The following is a 20837-nucleotide window of genomic DNA, read 5'->3' on the forward strand; positions in this document are numbered from 1 at the left end:
CCTATTCAAGTAATTTTAAGGAACTCAAGCAAGGATAAGGGGTTTATGTAATTCCAAAACCGTAGCAAAAGAATTATAAGGATTTGAAAAATGATTTGAAAGAAAAGGCAAAACAAATGGGAAAATGGTTATTTTTTTTTATTTTTAAGGACTTTCTCGATTTTTAGATTTTTAATTTCTGATAGGGAAGGAATTTAAGGTGCTCAAGAAGAAAAAAATGACCCAGTTCGAGTTATTCGATCCAATTTGTGCGCGACCCGACCCAATTGGTACAAACTAAAATTGAGGGTTTTTCTTTCCTTTTTTCCATACAAATTTGATCAATTCTACCCAAATCTAGTCACATTTCTCCCCCAAATCCCTTATTTTATAGGACACTTTTGAGGAGTTTAGTCAATTTGAACCATTTTTGAAGACCCAATACATTAGAAGAAGGAAAAAAAAGGAAAATTGTCCCACATCCCGTAAGTTGAGAATGAAGAGTGGCCTCCATTACAAAAGAGAGGTCCCTTACTTCATTTCATTATCCCATTTGAACGGTTTGAAGCTATTCGGAGACTACATTTTTTAATGGCTTCAGGGCCAGCATTTTGGCTAATCCAGCTTGGATCTGATACACTTGAACCCTTTCCTACTAGTTTCAACTCTTCGAAAGCATTTAAGGTTAGTATGACTACCTTTTAGCTAGTTTAAATTTTTGGAGTCTAGTTTAAATTGTTTTATGCAAATTAGGTTTAGTTAGTTTAAATTATTGGGAGTAAGTTTAGATTAAGTGAGTCAATCCCCATAGTAGAAGGCTAATTTATAATTGTGGAACTTCTTAGAATTAAATTTCAGAGAGTAGCGTTAAGCTAGAATCAAGGGGTCGTAGTAGCTTCAGTCTAGGTCAACTAAGTAAGTGGCCGTACCATCGGCTCGGTCAGAAGACTTGTTTTGTGTATGACAACACGTGTCTAATGGCCCTTGTATGTGACATGTGAGTTCATATGATATTATGATGTGTTACAATGATGATATAATGTTATGATAATGTGATGTATTATGATGTTATGATATGTTAGGATGATGATGCGTTATGATATGATAACATGTGATGTATGATGATGATATGACATAGTATGATGATATCTCATGTTACGATGATGTGCATGTATGAGATGACATGTATTATGATGATGAATTTTTTGATACATAACCTCTAAGTGATGTTATAAATGATTAACGTATAAAAGCTTATGCATGCATGTTAGCTAGAGTAAAATGTGAAGGATGTGTGGGGTTGTCACATGAATGATTTAAGATGAAAAGTATAGGGACTTTATGCATATTGTGTGTTCATTTACATCGGGATACTTCCTCTTTTATGATGAGTACGAACGTGTACACTATGATGATGATGATCTGTTGCATGATACTCGAGGGTTTGTTGTACCTCCAGACGTTCAGCTACAGTCAACTAGCCTAACCATGGAGGTCCAGGAGGTGTGCGAGCCCGCATGGTGGGCTCAGGCTTGCATGTGTGGGTCGTGTGTAAGGAAGTACCACATCCAATTTGTCCATACTAGAGACCACCTCTATGATGGTTTTAAATGATAGGTCTCTCTAATCATGATTGCATGTTTGCATTTACTGACCCCAATAGTGGTGTCACTTATAGAGTATTCCTTAAAATACTCAAGTCACGTACTATTCCTATATTTCTGGTAAAGACAAGGCATCCATGTATGGTTATCGGCAGCATCACAATTAAAGACCATGAAACTTGTTTAGGGTAGTTGCATTTAATTTTATAGATCTTAGGAAATATGTAAGTCTACGACAATATTTTATGAAATTGTTTTAAATGAATATTTTCGCATAAGAAGTTACGTCATGCATATGCTAGCGACTTTAGGTTAGTAAAAAATTAGGGTCATTACACCAAATAAGTTCGGGAAGTCTACATTCAAGTAAGTAACCGTATGGAGCAAGTTCCTAAGAAATACTTGTAGGAGTCGTTTTAGATTGAAGACAATGACTTATTAGTATGTTTAGGAGCTTTGTTATTTTAGTTTCATGAGAATTTAAACTTAGATGATGTGACAGTTACCATTTAATTGTATTGCTATCATATAGCTTTTGAATGCATGTTCTTGTGATATTTGATAGACATTGGACTTGTATGTTTCCTAGTATGTTGAAGTTGGTTTCTTATCACTTAGTATGATTACTAATGAGCATGTTGTATGTCTTTACTCATTATTATGTATTGATTTAGGGCTTGGATAGCGGTTATTGTCAAGTCATGAATTGGATGAATTACTATGTGCTATAGAGTGCTAATCACGGTTTTCATAAGCAATGAGTTACTGTTGCACATATTTTGGTCCTATTACGTAGTCATGAATTTTGCAATCTCCATGAGTTGACCAGGTACCTAGTAGGGACGGATAGGATGCAACCCCTATCTGTGAATTGACTAATAGAGGTTAGGGTATACTTGATACACATGGCTTAATTGTCGCCCATAGAGGATATTAGTAGCCCTAGAGAGTACACTACTACATGATCATATCCGTGGTGTCTAGTGGGGAGAGTCATGGTCTTTTTACTGATCCAACCCAAGTGGCATAGTGTCAAAGACAAAGTAACAAATAGTTACTCTTCCTAAAAGAGGTAGTTTTACTTTTCTAACCCGAAAAGGTACATGAACAGGTAGTTTACTGGCCTAGCTTTAAAGGGTGTAGTGGCAAGTATTTTAATGTTCTAATCCAATGAGGGGTTACTGTTCTAATCCAATGAGGGGAAATGGGCAGGTAATTATTGTTCCAGCCTGGAGTGGGCGTTGTGACAGGTGGTTACTGATTTTAGGAACAGGTAGATGTTGTCCTTCACCCTTAGAGAGAATCAACTAATTTGAGCTCAATATGTAGATAGGTATGGAGCTTGGCCACTGTTCGAGCGAGAGGGGCTCTTCCATATCGAAGAGCATTACCTTAGGGTCTTCTCTTGGAGCAACAGTCTATCCTTAAAGGTAGTTTCTAGCACATAGCCTAAGACTTCGTGTATAGGATTAGTTCGACATGAACCTACAAATAGGTTGCTTACTGAGTATTTTTATACTCATTCCGTGTTATTCTATTTCTTTTTCAGGTGGAATGTAGACCATTCTCAGAGGCAAGAATGCGCAGAGCCATGCGGCTACAGAAGGGGCCCTTAGATCGAGTCCTCTCCATCCATGTCGCTTTTAATATTATTTTGAAAGTTTACTTTGAAAAACTCATCTTATTTTCTATACTATTTTTCATCGACTCTACGGATACCGTTGTAGTTTTTAATTGTTTTGATTTTAAATACATGTTTAGAAATTTTATATCCACTTGTATTTCCCAGTTTATGAAAGGAAAAATTGTATCGCACGTTTACCCTCGAATCCACGTGGCTATTCGTGATTCAAAGTGTCAAAGAGCAGTTTTTATAGAAGAGCTCAAGATCGAGAGTAATCAAAGAAATGGTTATCGAGTCTATTTTTTTATGGATTCGGGAAAAACTCCAAATTCGTCAATCAAGGTCCATTATGAAGAGAACAAACTCTTCATCTACGTAGCGGACGCATTGAAAATCGTTTTGATTTTAGTAAGAATTAAAACAAAGCATTAAGAACTCTCCTTTTGTAAAAACACTAGGCAAGTATTTCAACCTTCTTCATACTCCATAAAATCTCTTTGTTAGGACTTGAACGGGAGATTTTTAAACCAGCCTCAAGAGGAGAGTTTAAGAGAGTACTTTGGATGTACTATTTACAAGGACTTGGAAGAATCTTTCAAATCATTTTAATATATATTTAACTAATTTAATCTCATTCGAATTTTAAATATACCTATTTTTAATGTATATACATGGATTGATTTAATATTTAATTGCATTAAATATAATAAGTATATTTTTCTTTTTTTCATATATCTAATATATTAAATATTAATTATAACTCTTCAAATTAATATATTTTTTCTCCATTTATATTTAACTTATCTAATATATTAAATATTAATTTGAACACATTAAATTAAATATAATTTTTCTATTTATTTAATATATCTAATATATTAAATATTGATTTGAACATATTAAATATTAATATATTAAATGTTTTTTTTTCTTTATATTAATATATTTAACATATTAAATATTAAATTGGAACTTTTTAGGCTGTTAGCAAAAGACGGATTATAATCTCCAATGATACAAAATTAATTAAACTCTTTAATTAGTCCATTTATATTTATTAACTATAGGTCCTTTCACTCTAGATCTAGAGTTGCAGTCTTATGTATTATGACAAGTTACGCCCATTGATATAATCATTACAAGTAAGTTAATCCTTCACGAGTTGTTTATAATTACAAATTGGTCAAAAGTCCATTTTACCCCTGTAATTACATATTTTATGTACCACTGATTCTATAATGAATAATTTGTTTATAATTCAATCATAAACCAAGTCCTTACGGGCCAATGAGAGGGTAGACCCATTATTCAAGTCTCGGAATCAGTACGTAAGAGAACAACTCCTCTATCTCCCTTATATGAAAAAGAGTAAATTTTATCTCATGATATTATGTTCTCAACTCTCTGTTCAGTAAGTTTCCAAAATGGTAAGCATATTCTCATTCATGCAAATTAAAGGACAAGCCCTCACATGCAGAAGTCTATAACTCACTCAAGATTAGGATCGAGTCACATATAATCATCATGTGAAATATTAATCTTCTCAAATAACAGATTTATAAAGAGAGATTGAATATTTCTTGGTTTAGTTTTATACAAACTCATTGTATAAGGTACCTCCACTTACATATCTCCACATAAACGATTTGGATCAAATTATTTGTAACAATTATAAAATAGGTCGTATCAATAGTGTTACCAGGATAAAGCATCCAACCTTATCCATATACTATAGATCTTTAACGTTATTACTTGAACACGATCCTCTTGTATGTCAACCACATATTGTTCAATATTACATTAATAACTTTGGATTTTCATACCAGAATATTAAATTGTAAATAAAATAATAAAAAATATTATTAATAATTAATTTCGAGATTTTAGGGCATAAATTTTAATGCATTAAGCTTAAATCAAAGAATGCATCGAGCTTCAATGGGATGAGAGAGGAAGAATTCACGAGGAAGTCGAGGGTCGAAGGAGCTCTCTATTAGGTTGTCTAATAAGCCTTAGTTTCTACACAAAAATGGTTATGCAGTCCAGAAGAATATTGGAAGCATCGAGTATATAAAATTTCAAAAATGTTAGAATACGTTAGGGGTATAAGCCAAAGTCTATGGGAAAGAATAAAATTATCTCTAATGACTCCCAACCAAGATTCAAGATCCTTCTATAACTTTCAAAGAGCATTGTACGACTTTACGACACTTTGAATGACTCAGACATTTTACTTGAAATTTGAGTAAGGCTTAAGAAAACATGTAATGACTTATGCCTCTAAGAATAAGAACCTAAGAATCCCAAAAACTAAGAAAATGTTGTAGACAAGAACTAAGGAAAGACCAACACAAGGCCTATATTCATTAAGACAAAGAAGATTGTTAGGAACCACTCAAGAATAAAGAACTTAGATCCTCAAACTCAGAAACTCGAGAAACCCCCGGTTCTCATAGTGTACAACATGTTCATGACTTAGACTGAATTGCTTGAAGCGTAAGAAGCTTTGGATGCAAGTTTCAGACTACGCCGCTTAGAACGCATGAAGCCTTGAGCATAGGTATTTAGACTATGTCGCTTGGAACATATGAAGTCTTGAGCATACGTTCTCAGACTGTATCGCTTGGAATAAAAAAAGTCTTGGATGTAGGTTTTAGACTAAGCTGCTTGGAATGTATGAAGCCCTAGGGGTAGGTATTTAAACTATGTTGGAATGTAAAAAGCCTTGGGCATAGGTTTTCAGACTGCGTCGCTTGGAACATAGACTACACCACTTGAAACGTAAGAAGTTGTGGGATAGGTTTCAAACAGTATTGCAGAGAATGCATAAAGCACTGGATATAGGTTCAAACTACATCGCTTGAAACGCAAGAAGTCTTGAATGTAGGTTTAGACTGTGTTGCTTAGAACATAAGAAACATTAGACGTTGGTTTAGAGTGTCGCTTAGAACGCATAAAACCTGGAATACAAGTCTTTCACCATAAATCTAAGGGGCAGTGTCTTAAGAAATGGAACGAAAAGAAAGAACAAGAACTAGGAACAAGACTAAGGACCCGAACAAGAACTAAGAATTAAGGATAAAAACTAGAACCTATATCAAGATCTAAATTCTCACGACTAGAAACGAAGAACCTCAAAACTAAGACGACTCTTGGTCAGATTCAAGGTTCAAGAACTCAAAACTCAAAATGAAGGTCTTTGGACAATATCGTGACAAGGACTTAGAACTTAAGAACCAAACCTAAAGCCTTACCAGAACAAGTAATTTCATTGTAATCACATAGGTGTGATTGGAATCAAAATATATATATATATATACAAACTTATGGATAATTCGGATGAGAGCATAATTAAAAAATTAAAAACATTTGGAACAAAAAAAAGTGTGTGAAATTGTTGAGTGAAACATATATATGGTAACCACAATATTATGATGTATTTACTAAAAATTATTGATTTGTTTTGTAACATTGAAGAAATTTCCGGAGCAGAAATGGAACGTGAAAATCTAAATTCAATTCACACAACTCCTTCAAAGTCAAATCGCTTACTAAGCTTCTGGAGTGCGAAAACAGGGACAGAAGCATCCAATTATTCTGATCCCCAACTCACCGACACATCCGGAAACCGCGAACCTTCTCGATCTCGATCCATCTCTTCTGCTATCTGTTTGCACGATGATCGGCACTCCGTACACCGGATCCGGATCCATGTAATGCTGGTACAGCGGAGCGGCCACAAGCGGCGCTGCGATTTCTGCTTCCTCGGGATGTTCCGACGGCGGAAAGATCCGGTCGTCTAGCCATGGGGGAAGTGGCGGAGCTGAGGGCTGGATTGCGGAGGAGCAATGGCAAGTGCAGCAATGGCAGGGCGGAGGGAAATCGTTGGGATTGGGGATTTTCTTCCGCTTCTTGGATCTGGACCAGAATTTGAGTTTCTTCTTGGCGGCCTTGAGCATTGTTAAGAGAGTTTGAATTGTGGAGTTGTGGAGGCAATTGGTTCGGTGAAATGGGGATTTGAATGATTGCTTGCATCTTTCAGATCTTGTGACCGTTGCTTTTCTCTTTTGTCCTCTCCTATACGCTCCACTCCCACTCCCTTTATTCAATCTTTTCAATATTCTCAAAAATATTACTTTAAAGTCTGTGTAATTTTGGTGTTTAAGCTTGACTTGCTTTTCAAGAGCCTCGAGCTACCGCTCATCATTTATCTACATAAAATATTTGAAAATACACATAAATTTAAAACATTTAAACATGTTCAGAAATTCAGTTAAAATATTAATGAAATTTTTTATTACTAAAGATAGACGGTACCACGAGAAAACCATACTACAAGTTTATGCATTTTATAATACACGAAATACATGATTTAAAAAAACAAGTACGAACGAAAATCTAAACTCAGATGTAACGAAAATCTTCCGTAGTCATCATAGTTCTAGACCTGTATTGTAGGCCCTCAACATGCGATCTCGATTATAAGTTCTCATAAGATTCGTGCATTCTAAAGTTCAGCCTACACCTCTGTCATTTATGACAAGTTTACTCAAAGAAAATTAACCAACAAACTATCTAATACTATCATGACATGGTATAACTATCTAAACATAGGTCAAATAAATTCAACTCAGTTCATACTCAAATTTCTAAAATGTGTTTCTTCTATCGTGCTTTCATATATACTACAAGCATAGTTAAATCAAAAGTTCCAAGGAGCCACTTGGTATGCTCGACACTTTTTGTCCAAGTTCAGGCCTTTCGAAAGTTCCAAATTTCATCCAACTCCTCAAATATGCCCTAAATTAAGTTTGAGAGAAAAAAAAAACGAACGAAAACGGTTTGCAAAATGGACTTTGAGAAGAGCCCCTCGTTTTGGGTGTTCCGCTACTCGAATCAAATTACTTTCTCCACCAAACTTGTAGATCTAAAATTCAAGAACATAATGGAACAAGTTTCAGAAAAAACGAGAAAGATATGATCAATCCAAATCCGAAAAAAAAATTGAAATCATACATTCTCGATCTTCTCTTTCAGGTGTTTTCTTCTGTTTTCTTCAATATATAAAACTCCTCGTTACGAACCTATAGCAACTCGAATCAAATAAAACCATGAAGAAATAAGAACGAATATGTTCGCATAAAGTTCGAGTTAAATCCACAGCTTACCCTCCATCATTTCATCCATCCTCCCATATAATTTCATAAATTCAATAACATTTGGCAATCAAAAATATAATATCAGATAACATTACATTTACATTGGAAGCATGGAAGATGTTTTGAGCTTCTTCCTCCCTCCATTATCATCCACAACCCATACAAAAACAGACTCCTGCAATCAATATAGTGCAAAACAAGACAGCATCACATGTTCCTTATGTACAAAAATGCAACCTCTGGTTTCATAATCAGGAGACACAAAACCCCCCAAAAAATTAACTAAACCGAACCGAACCGAACCTTATTAGCTACAAATATTCGTTACAACGTCTTAAAACACAGGACACTATTCCTAAATAACAAACTCATTCCTCACTCTATTGATGAGCTCAGAAAGCCTTCACCATTTACCCCAACCCCCTTCATATATGTAGCAGCTCCTGCAGCTAGCTTTGTCGTCGTTGGAATCTTCAGAGTTTCCAAGTGAAAATATACGAACGCCTTGTTACAGATTCCATTCGATCGACCCCTGCAAGACGATACCTATTTCTTCCACTTCCCCATCCCCTGATGAAGATTCCACATTTTCTTTTTCCTCTGCCAGTGACTATACGCATAGGATACATCTCCATCAGCAATCTGACCCGACGATGGACGACTGATCCTCTGTGTGGTTGGCAGTCGTATCGGAATCTGGCTTACTAAGCTTTGTCTCTCCACCAAGGGGGAGTTTTATCTTCGGCGACAGTCTCTTCACTTCTTCGGTCGTGTAGATGAATATCTTCCTTACCATGCTGACGAACTCGCTGCAATCATTTAGAAAGCCATACATAAACCCCAAGTTTCGAATCCACACATGATTAAGATATCTATCAGAAAAGACACCATTCGATTTAAGCAACTATAGCAAATAACTAGGTGGATGAAAGCTTTTGATTCGTTCCGATTTCTGTAATAATATTGAACAGGCAAAAAAAAATTGGGTGTGTTCGGCGATGGGATTAAAACGTGTACTTACTTCCATGGATCGTCTCCAACCATCATCATATCATCTTCGTCGTCGGTGTAAACAACCTGCCATTTCTTTACAGAGCCACAAAGCTCACCCTCTATGTCAAACATCTCCTCCAGTTTCCCAAGTAGATCATCATATTGATTGAACCGTGTTAAATCAACGGCCCTCCCAACGGCAATTCCTTGCATATGAACCTGAAAAAAATATATATTTAACCTTCGTTTATAAATTTTATACATCAATGAAATATGTTTCTTCTCAAAAAAGAACGGGCGAAGTGATGAAAGGTCGATGGATTGAAATACCTTCGTGCAGCTGCGGATTTGTCTGCTTTGAGACTCTAGTGGGGAAATCAAACATGATTTATCAGCATCACAGCTTACTGAAGGAATATTTAATCGGTGAACGTTTGATCGCTCAGAATTCTGGTCGAATTCCGTGTCTACTGGTGGAACCGACCTATCCTCACTGACCATTTTAGGAGTTGTATCTGGAGAAGCTTCACCGACATCGGAATTTCCAAGAAGCTGGATCCCGAAAAGCCTGCACCCATTTCTAGTGTTTTGTTTCTTTTCAATGGGTTCCCTGTTAGCTCCATGAGATGAAGTGTCAATAATATTTTCCACCCTATTGGTATTAGACCAGTAGTTGTTGCTCGACACAGCGCCAAGAGAACTATTCCCATTAAAACCAAGAGAATTCGAAGCAGCAGTACTGAACTTCGGTGATGAATACACGTCCCTTCCACGCTGTGGTGGCTCAGTAAACGAAAAGGCAGAAGATTCAACCGTAGGTTTCCACCCGCCTAGTACATAAAGATAATATCAATAATGTTCCATCTAAAATCAAAAATGATTTATTACTATTAAGAAGGGTTGTATGTATTACCGAGTACAGCTGCGTCGGCCGTAGGTGAAGGCAAAACAGTTGGCCGTGGACGCTTGTTCCTCTGCGTAGGCTGAGAGCTTAGAGGGTTCGAAGCAACAAGTGGTTCCAATTCCCAAGCAGACACCCTATCTGGACGCAAGATAGATGAAGGTTCATCCCATTGCACCTATATCAACCAACACCAAGAAGTGAGTTATTGAATTATAAAATAAATCATTGATTCAAAGTCTCTTATTTTCAGATGATAGAGGTTACGTTAGCTTTTGGTGCTTATTTGGCTAAGGGATTGTCATCTAAAGGCTACCATCTCACACGTTATCGGTAAGGGAAAGATCAATACTATGAGAACCCACTACGTTTCTTTATGAATACTTATCTATCATCGATGATCGGACATGCCTCTTAGGCAGTAAGGTTTGCAACAACTCTATCTATTGAAACTTTTGGGAATTGATCTAATAATCTTGTTGAAGAACAAGACCTTTAAATTTAAATTATCCAAGAACCCTGAAAACGATAATGAATCGAGCCAAAGAAAAGTTTTGAAACGGATTACCTTGATGATCAAGATCAAGAGTGAAGAACTCATGATTCGAATCATTCTACAAGATAGTTTGATCAAGACTACTTGAATGACTCTAACATGCAAATCTGAACACAAGAAATGCAAAGGAGCAAACTCATGGCTTAAGAAGCGTAATATGCAACTTTAAGCCTTTATACTAACACAACAACATGAAAGGCTATTTATAGCCATGAAAATAAACCTTATAGTAACCTCTCATGCCCATCAATACCATAATGACGAACTAATTGCAACTTAAAACCTTAAAAATAATACTCAAACTGAAAAATACAACGAAACATCCCTAAATCCAAATATGGATGGTACAATTTTGTTATCCACCCTGAAGTCTTTGTGGCATGATCAAGACATCTTATTTCGTACCGTTCTTCCCTTCTTCAAGAGGATTCATCCTTGAATCCAATTGATCTCCTTGTAATGCAAACTTAAAATCATTTGCATTTCGTGGTCTTAATCTTCTTGAGGTCTTCACTTTTATCTTTAGGTCATGCATGGATGTAGAAGTGAAATGGGAGTGTCGTTTCTTGTGTAGCTCATTGGTCTTGTTTTGTCCATAATTCGATGTTGGCTCGAATAAGAATCAATTATTGAATCTTGCTTTTCAATAAGCATTTTATAATTTCCTGCAATAATTCAATAGAAAAAGTAGGTACACTTAGGTTAAACGCTACCATTAGAAAGAAAGTCCTTTCGCTTTCAAGTTTGTGTATTTGTCCTTACATATACCAAACATTGTTCTCTCACACTCTTTCGCCTTTTCACTTTCCGTCTTAATGGACATGGAACAACATATACTTGCATATTGTCTTTGCTGGTCTCCACGTCATCCGTAACAAAATACCATCATTTTGAAACATTGTCTAGCGGGCATAAGATAATCTTCCTCTTTTTGAATAGGTTGTACAATTTGTCTCTCACTTATTTGGTCTCATAAATTCAACTCTTGACGTAATTTAGACACGTGTTTCATAGATCGGTGGATTTCATCCAAATTTCCTTGAAAAGCTATCGAAAATGGATCATTGTGGGTCTCACAATGTATTTTTGTGCTTGATGGAACATAGATTTGGTTGATCTCCTTTGTGACATATTGCAAGGAATGCAAAGAGACAAGAAAAAGAATTTTTCCACACGCCTTTATCGAAGTACATACTTTTCTACTCTATGCAACCCAAATTTCAAGATCTTATAAAATACAATGTTTTAGAATAAGACGAGATCTATAAGAACACAGAAGACAAAAAAAAATATGCAAAAAATAATAACGACACCTTTTTTTTGTTTTAAATGATTGGATAGAATGTGATGAGATGAAAAAATAAGAAATTTCAGTAGGAAAAACAATGGAAACATACATCCGACTTAGAACCTAAAGCTTTGATACCAAATGTTACAAAACTCTTGGAATTTGTTATTGAAGAACAAGACCCTTCGATCTAAATTATTCAAGAACCTCAAAAATGATAAAGAATCAAACCAATGGAAAGTTTTGGAATGAATTGCCTTGATGATCAAGATTAAAGGACACTCATTTCTGGACTCATGATTCAAATTATTCCACACGATAGTTTGATCAAGACTACTTGAATGACTCTATCATGCAAATCTAAACCTTCATACAACATGAACGGACAATTTATAGCCTTGATAATAAACCTTATAGTGACCTATGGTCAATTAAAAGGTTGTAACTTGTATGCCCATCAATACCACAAACTAATTGAAACTTTAAAACCTTAAAACTAATACTCTAAAATTGAAAAATACAATGAAACCTCCCTAAATCCAAATACGTAAGGTACAATCTTGTCCTCCAGCATGAAGTCTTTGTGGCATGATTAAGACACCTTATTTCATATCATATAAGGAACTGAACTCAGAGAAAGAGGAAGTGTTGTATCCAATACACAACACATAACGTGTCTAGACTGAGCTTTGACGAAACACGAGAAGCAATATAAAAGAATTAACTAACCTTTAAAGATCGCCAATCAGAATTAGCCCACCCAGGTGATGCATTATCTCCAAGACCAACAATTGTTCCGCTAAAACTGTCGAAGAATATAACAAAAGTTAATATATCAACCAATCAATGAAGGATAAAAGAGCTGGGGAGCTTGACACGGTTACCTTCTTTCAGGTACTTCCTCGCCCTCAAACCTCATCTTGAACCTCATCCCGACAGAGAGTTTATGGTTTTGAGCTTCAAGGTACTTGTTTAGACTTACAAGAAATGTAGACCTGCTTGTTCTGTCATAAGGAAGGATATTCAGGAATCGGGAATTCGCTAGTTGCACGAGATAAATCAAAAAGACAATGGCAAAAGCGAACAGCTGACTTGGAGTAAGATACAAAAGCTACGTAGAGATGACAAACCTTGGCTTGTAAAAGACAGAAAAGAGCGTTCCAGTTGCAACAGCATGAGAAGCAGTGGCTAAAACTCCAAGATGCATACTGTGACTTGATATAACAGAAGATGGCATGTTGTTTAGCTGTCTCATGAGTCTTCTCACCCCAACACGAAGCTCCCCGTTTTCACCTCTGTGAAGTAACGCACATAACAAAAGAGATCATGTACTCGTTCCGTCAAGATTCATCTAAATCCCACTAAGAAATAGACATTCTTCTTAAATGGAAAGCCACAAAATTACCTTAAAAAGATAAAAGCATCTCCAGCTACTAGCTTTTTGGAACTAACGAAGACGCTCCACCCAGTTGTTAGTAAATGACGCCTTGGCTGACCTGCAATTTCATGTATCAATATCAAAATCATGTGTGTGACTGGGGGAACTCTTCTTGTCCAATGAAAAAAATGTGTGGCTTTGTGCACGTATGATCGTACATATGTATTTGTGTAAATTCATGTGTGAGAAATCTTTATTAGCCAGGACAGCAAACATCTAAAGCTTTTCACATGTCTATTACTTGTTCGACTTTATAAACCATACCTCGGAAAATGTGCCTAAAATGCCACTGATTCCCATGTAAATCAGTTGCTACCAATTCTTGCCATGGTGGCTGCTGAGACATATCCTGAAAAACGAAAGGACTTTATAACACGGAAGAGAAATAGAAAATGGATGCTGGCGTGCAATATCATTTCTATTACTAACCAGAGGTGGCAGACAGTCATCGGCATGCCTCCTAAGAACAGAGAAGCCACCATGAGTGCTAGTGTCAGAAGCAGTGAGCGTCTTGCAAAATGAGTGGACGTTACATCTTGTCGGCTCAGGAAGTGCAGGATCTGGGGTCGTTACTTCACTTTGCTGCTCATGAAAAAAGATTAGACATAAAAGAAGTTAGAGATATCGACACAATTATTATTAAAAAACAGCAAAGAGATTGAATACCACAATCAGTTCAAATGTACAATGCAAGCATTAAAAATGCTTGGCTGTGATGGCTGCCTACTATAGTTCAAGAGTTCAAAGAATGAAAGAGTACAGAACTAACATTGCTTTCTGGTAACAGAGTTATCTGAGCATAAACTTCATCTGTGTCAGGTTCCGCCTAGCATCCAAAGTGGTAGTCATTAGATACGTTACAATGTGCACAGATATGCCAGTCACTTAGCCAACGATATGGGAAAGACGGGAAAAATATACCACCACGTGCAATAAATCTCACCCGAAGAACAACATTGACAACTTTACAAAGTATTTTTGATGCTAGGTTGAATGAAGGCATTTGTTGCTCCAATCCTTGATTCATCGAGGCTTCCAGCTAAACATATGAGATAAAACAAACTCTGAATTTCTAACATTTTCAGCATCAATATATCGAACAAGAAACTCTCGTTGATGTAGTGAAAAGAACATATATGTTACAAGAAATCTATAGAACGTCTTTTAGGAGTCAACAAAAGACACGAATTCCAGTAGGTTAATATATGTTACAAATTAGTTAAAATAACTTGTTTTGAAGTTAAAACAAATAATGTAAACTAATCTAAAACTTGAAGTTTAAATAATGTTTACAAGTTTTTGACAGTATTAACTACTTGGTCGGACTTTCATGCCGTAATTCTATCCAAATATCCATTAGTATCATGATTTTCTTTATAAACTAATATAAAAATCCCAGGCACCTACGAAAACATAAAGATTGCACACTAAATCAAGTTAGGCTTGGGCTTAACCCCACAAGTTAACTTAAAGATATCAGTTCAATTCATAATCTTAACATTCTTCCCCTATTGTAACCGTCCAAGCCCACCACTAGCAGATATTGTTCTCTTTGGGCTTGTCCTTTCGGGCTTCCCCTCAATGTTTTTAAAACGCATCTGCTAGGGAGAGGTTTCCACGCCCTTATAAAGAAGGCTTCGTTCTCCTCTTCAACCGATGTGGGATCTCGCACCTATATAGTCCTAAAAAGCAAACGCGGAGATTGCATCACAAAATCAGATACCTGTTCCATGTGACCCTGTGGAAAGTAGTATACTCGTTCGTCTTGGCGAGGAAGGGTGACAAGAGGTCCTGCACAGGCATGCCATAATTCCCTATACAATGCATCAGAAGAGGACCCTGAAAATAGAAAAACAAGGTACATGTTCAATAAGGCAACAGAAGGCTGAATAAACGACATGTTAATGGAATGAAAAATTTTAGAAACACCAAACAGTTGTAAAACAAAAATCGTACACAATTCAGTATAGGTATCTTATACTAGCTTAAATTTACAAATGGAACAAACTTCATAAACAACAAACACAAACCTGAATGGGGTCCTCCTGAGGGAAGATTCGAGGCAGCTGAAAAGGACATGATAATATCAGAGAGATATTTATGTTCCAAATGAACCCAATCGCCGACCTGGAAAACCGGTGGTGGATGTGTTAAACAATTAAATCACAAGTATCCAATTAAATGCGTTGCTATCTATGCAGAGCGCATGGGGGGCTAAAGCTAAACACATCTATAAGTCCTTCGAACATATTTAATACCAACCCAGAACAACAGCAAATGGTATCTATTAGATAGGGGCGGCCTTATAGATCCATAAATGCCTCAGATACTTAGCTTAGCCGCACCTTACTTTTTGTATCTTAAATGAAGCGCTAAAAAGGCAGCCGCTATTAGAACTTCAACAGCACATCCGATCAGAACATGAGATATCCACGATTTCAAAGATAAAATTGAAACCCAACAAAGGAACACATCCACTTCATCAAAAAAAAAACAAAGTGGATCGTCCTATGATTCAACAACATAAAAAGACTACCCAATTCAAATAAACAACACAGCCCCAAGGAGTTGGATCCCCATATCCCGGATCCAAGAAATAGAACAAGAATCACAACCCCCCACATGAGTTCAACACATTCACCTAACCCAAATAAAAACCCCCCAAAAAGAAAACCCCAGAAAGGCAATTGAAGCAAAACACCCCCAGGAGCTCGATCCAAGGTACACCCAGTTGGTGAAAAAGGACAATTAAGAAGCAGAAACATAGAAAAAGAAAAACGAGGAAAATAAGGAAACCCAGAAGTAAAAAAAGAATCAAAAAGAAGCCGGAAACCACAAACCTGAAGATGAGTGAAGCAAACAGCTGGTTCAGTATATTGAGAGGGTTGTAAAGAGGAAGATCAGAAAGTAGGGTTAGAAGGAGAAGAAGAAGAAGAAGAAGAAGGTGGAAGAGGGGGGAATGGAATGGAATGGAATGGAATGGAAGGGGGAAGAAGAAACGATAAGATGGTGTTTGGTCCAAGCCGACAAGGAAATTTCTTTGTTTGTGTGTAAGAGGAGAGAGAAAGGGAGGAGAGAGAGAGAGAGAGGGATGGGTGTGTCTGTGTGTAGACTTGGAAACTTAGACCACAAAAGAGAAACAAAAAAATAAAAAATAAAAAAAGTTGGAATTGGCATGGGAAATGTAAGGAAGACGGGAGCTGGGCCATTGGGGGTTTGCTTTATATATTTATTTTTAAATTTTTAAATAAAAATAATAATAATTAATTAATTAATTAAAACAAGAAGAACACGGGGGAAGGGGGCGCCCCCAAAGGGATACACTCTCTCCCGTAAACTCCTCTGCCCCAACTCCCTTCTTTTTTTCTTTTTTCTTTTTTTCTTTTTTCTTTTTTTCTTTTTTCTTAATTAATTACTTTTATTCTCTCTCTCTCTCTCTATCCATTATGACCACTAAAAACCATATATTTATTCTATTTTTAAATCTTCTCAATTTAATCCGTTTTCATATTTATTGTTACTTTTAAACAAAAATTAATTAGTATTTCAAACTTTTTTTTTCTTAATATTATTAATTAGAGTAGAAGTCTTTTATTCTAGCAATTAAAATTTAATTAAGCAATTTAGACTAGATTTTTTTTTTGTTAATATTATTAATAAAAATGAGTATAAATAAGTTGCATTCCAAATAAACATAAATAGAAATATAAATTTTGGATGAATCTAAAAATAATAAATTAAAATTAAAATAGTTCTTAAAAAGTAGAAATATGGGAAGATACATGAATACCTGTCACCTATTTTAATATTCATCCTTAAGAAAAAATTAACTATCTAAAAAAATATTTCCCTATTTTTTTTTTTTAAAGATATATTATTTTTTAAGGGAAAACTTCATTTTTTATATATATATAATTTCTATTAAAAAAATATAAAACATCTTTAAAAATTAGATTTAAATATTATAGTACAGTATTTAACCCTTCAAAAAGTAACTAAATTTATTTATTTTCCAAATAAACAAATAACTAAATATATAATATAAATTTATAATAGGTTGACTTCCTATTTTAACAATATATTAGTTCGGTTAGTTTTGTGTTTATTGATATATATAAATAAGGAATATAATCTCTATTTTTATCCCTATTTTAAAATTTTATTATATTTAAAATTTATAATTATAATAAAATTTAAAAATATTTTAATGATGGCTATCTGAATATATTTATTTTAAAACAAAACAAATTCTGTTGTAGAGTAAAAATTTTGAATAAACTAGCTGGGAGCTAGAATTCCAATCCATCGTTAAGAAAGGGTTAGTCCTGAGTTTAAAACCTAATTTGATGGAGTTTATTTATTTCTATACTTAATGAAACTTATGAGGATCTATTTTAGTGACGAACCCAGTTGAATCAAGTTATAGAGATAAAAGTTACGAAAAAAAGGAAAAAACTTGAAAACTTGAACGAATTCTCAAACTCGAGAAAAATTATTATGAATATATGTAGGCGTCATCGTTAGAATTCGAATGCAAGCTTTCAAATATAGGAGTGTACAAGAGTCAAGCGTACAAAATAGAAGCGGCATCCATGAGGCTTAAAGCATGGCACATTTACATTGTGGGAGCCATGTGTCGCCAATAGAGAAATCGAAGGAAAACGTTGTGAAACGCTAAAGCTCAAGCTCTAAACTAAGATGCCCTTGACATGGTAGAAACACGCGCCCAGGGCAATCGAATGAAAAACAATGCACCCTAGATACCATATTCATGTAATATCTTATGAGATACTTGATGAGTCAAGGATGTTAAGAATGAATGATAGGTCATGTACACATTCGTACATCCTATAGGAAGGTTATGGCATGAAAGGTATGGAAGTATAATATGCATCATAAGTATATCTATGATTTGAAAATGCAAGGCTCGTGCATGTTCCATGTCACGAGCATGAGATACTTCTCCAATATGGTTTTGTACGAACACGTACCCAAGATACGATATGGCTTCCTTTCTTTATATTTAATTTCAACAACGTTAATCAGACTTAGGGGACATGTGTACGAGCCCACCTAATGAATTCATGTGCTCATGCATAAATCATGTGTAGCGAATTTCAACGCATCCAACCCTATCCATAATAGATAGAGTAGAGTCCAAAGAATAGTCATGAAAAATTAAATCCCATCATAAATTATGATTATATGTGATTGCATTTTTCGACCCCTAACAATGAAGTTACTTACTAAGTACAGTGGAGCAAACAGATTAAAGACTTCAATCTTTAGGTTTTTTTTTTTTTTTTTTTTTTTTTGGTCTTGTTTTAAATAAAATTAAAGCTGATTTTAATGTTTCTGTTCCGTGAACGAAGGGTTCATTTCCAACATCATCTTGCTTCACGATCCAATCATCCATGAAGATTTTTCTGGTTGCACCATCGTATAGTGACCCATGTGATGCTAGGCTCACGACTAGCACACGCAACCCATGAGCTTCAATCCTGTCAAGGCCCTAGTTGTCCTCAACATATGTTGGGTTGATCGAGTTGTCTCCAACCATACAACTCATCCACGTCGTAAGCTCATGTGAGCAGCTTCTTCAAGCCGTTAGCTCTAGACGACTTTCCCTCAGCTTGGCTACTTCACTTCGGCTTAGCTATTATTTTGCTTCATTCTACTATTTGGACAATATAACTATTGTTTTGAGCATTTAATAATATTTATCTCCATATAGGAGTGAGTTAGGAGACTTAAGATACGCTCGGCTCCACCCAGAGATTCTAAATTTGATTTTTTTTGAATGAATCAAATATCATAGATGAAGTTGGACCACGTAAAGTTGGAGTTTAGAATATTTAAACCACGTATAAAGCCAAATTAAAAATAAAATAGATTCTATTTGTTGTTTTAAAATGGTTAAATTAAAAATAAAATACATATATTGATTTAATAAATTTAAATAGGTTATTATTTTGAATATTGTTAATTTTAAAAATAAAGAATCTTCCCGCAACTTGAATGGAGAAGGTGAAAAGCGTGTGGTTTGACCCGGTGAATACAATGAATCTCTACTGCGACTGCCACGTGGAACGCATGTTATGAATGTGGGGAGAAAATTGACATTGGCGTGAAAATAATTGAAGTCCTCCCCTTCTTTTACGCTGCAAAATTGGCCCACCACTCCTTTTTCATTTTTCATGTTTTTACTATTTTCACCTCTCAAATTCATTGCTTCATCGATCTTCTTTTACTATTTTTACCCTCAACTCCTTTCTTTTTATGGAAGGGCTTCAGGGATGAAAACGTGTAAAGACTGTTATCTAGGAGATATTCATATGATTGGATAATCAGATCAACTCGAACTACTCAACTTAAATGATAAAAGTTTAGTTGAATTAATTTTTTTTTTTTCTCGATTTTGATTGGGTTAAACTTTTAGAAAAATCGAGAATTCGAGTTAATTTGTGAGCTGACATTTTCTTGGTTGGGTCGAGTTAATTCTTTTAAGATTATTACGAAAATTATATTTTACATTTACCATCAATGTTAGTGATGGATTGTGACTTGTGAATGTTTGATATTTGAACTTTATTCGATTTTAATTATGGATGTAACATGTGTGGGAGATAGTAGGATTTTTTAAAATAATAAAAAAAATATATCCTCACAACTCAAATCAACTTGAAAATAGAGGGTTGGGTTGGGTTGGATTGTGAACTTTGTTTGGATTGGTTGGATCACTAATTCAACCAACCTGAAATTTTAAGTTGTTCAAAAGATTTTCTAACTCGATCCGACCCGACTCAACCTGTGTACACACCAAGTAACTACGAGTTTTACCGTAGGATTCTCCTTCCCTCTCATTCTTCTTTTTAGTTAAATTAAATTTTTAATTTTCTATCAAAGAGGTCCTTCGAACTTTCAAATTTGTAATAACATGTTTGAAAGCTTAATTATATGGACGGTATGCTAATCATACAATTTTATCTTTTAAATATGTCACTTCTCGATTTTGGTTTAAAGTTTCAATTTTACCTAATAAACATGGAAAAAGACGATGTGAAAGTTTGAAATGATATATATTTTTAACTGTAGAGTTTATTTACACCTATATAGTATAAATGCTTTAATTTAAGCAACGAGCCTGCATGTTTTCCTCGTTATTGGAAACACTCACATTTAAGGGATACGTGACAAACACGAAATTATATTAAGTTGAATAAATTAATGTTAAAGATAATATAAATGTATGAATGTCATGGCAACGACTCTATTTTTATTTTAAAATAAGACAG

The 20837-nt window shown here is 35.1% G+C and overlaps 2 protein-coding genes and 1 long non-coding RNA gene across 4 annotated transcripts; all 3 read right to left on the minus strand.

The window, feature by feature from the left end:
* Positions 1–6758: 6758 nt before the first annotated feature.
* LOC111439771 lies at positions 6759–7166 on the minus strand. The gene has a single exon (XM_023077296.1). The coding sequence runs from the start codon at positions 7164–7166 to the stop codon at positions 6759–6761; it is 408 nt and encodes a 135-aa protein (XP_022933064.1).
* Positions 7167–8415: 1249 nt separating this feature from the next.
* On the minus strand, positions 8416–16649 carry LOC111439775 (auxin response factor 1-like). 2 transcript variants are annotated; one of them, XM_023077300.1, is made up of 15 exons: positions 16383–16649; positions 15573–15669; positions 15266–15381; positions 14486–14581; positions 14312–14368; positions 13972–14124; positions 13807–13891; positions 13510–13600; positions 13235–13399; positions 12989–13108; positions 12834–12909; positions 10273–10438; positions 9690–10189; positions 9388–9578; positions 8416–9175 (listed from the first exon to the last, which is right to left on the minus strand). In XM_023077300.1, exons 2-15 carry the CDS (start codon positions 15619–15621, stop codon positions 9001–9003), a joined length of 2040 nt encoding a protein of 679 aa, XP_022933068.1. In that variant the 5' UTR covers positions 15622–15669; positions 16383–16649; the 3' UTR covers positions 8416–9000. The 2 variants fall into 2 exon arrangements, with proteins under 2 accessions (XP_022933068.1, XP_022933067.1); XM_023077299.1 differs by having other exon boundaries at positions 15266–15387.
* Positions 11035–12827, minus strand: LOC111439776. The gene is made up of 2 exons (XR_002709860.1): positions 11579–12827; positions 11035–11481 (listed from the first exon to the last, which is right to left on the minus strand). It is a non-coding gene; the product is annotated as an uncharacterized LOC111439776 (long non-coding RNA).
* Positions 16650–20837: the final 4188 nt, after the last annotated feature.

The sequence above is a fragment of the Cucurbita moschata genome, unplaced genomic scaffold (assembly GCF_002738365.1).
Source record: "Cucurbita moschata cultivar Rifu unplaced genomic scaffold, Cmos_1.0 Cmo_Scf00106, whole genome shotgun sequence".
In the NCBI taxonomy this organism is placed as follows: Eukaryota; Viridiplantae; Streptophyta; class Magnoliopsida; order Cucurbitales; family Cucurbitaceae; genus Cucurbita; species Cucurbita moschata.

What these genes read in the sequence shown, in the direction of transcription:
- LOC111439771 (XM_023077296.1), bottom strand. Translation starts at nt 7,166, where the DNA reads ATGCTCAAGGCCGCCAAGAAGAAACTCAAATTCTGGTCCAGATCCAAG.
- LOC111439775 (XM_023077299.1), bottom strand. Translation starts at nt 15,621, where the DNA reads ATGTCCTTTTCAGCTGCCTCGAATCTTCCCTCAGGAGGACCCCATTCA. An exon ending in ATGACTGTCTGCCACCTCTG is followed by an intron (nt 13,892 to 13,971) that starts GTTAGTAATAGA and finishes TTCGTTTTTCAG; the next exon opens with GATATGTCTCAGCAGCCACC. An exon ending in TCTGTCTTTTACAAGCCAAG is followed by an intron (nt 13,109 to 13,234) that starts GTTTGTCATCTC and finishes TCCTTATGACAG; the next exon opens with AACAAGCAGGTCTACATTTC.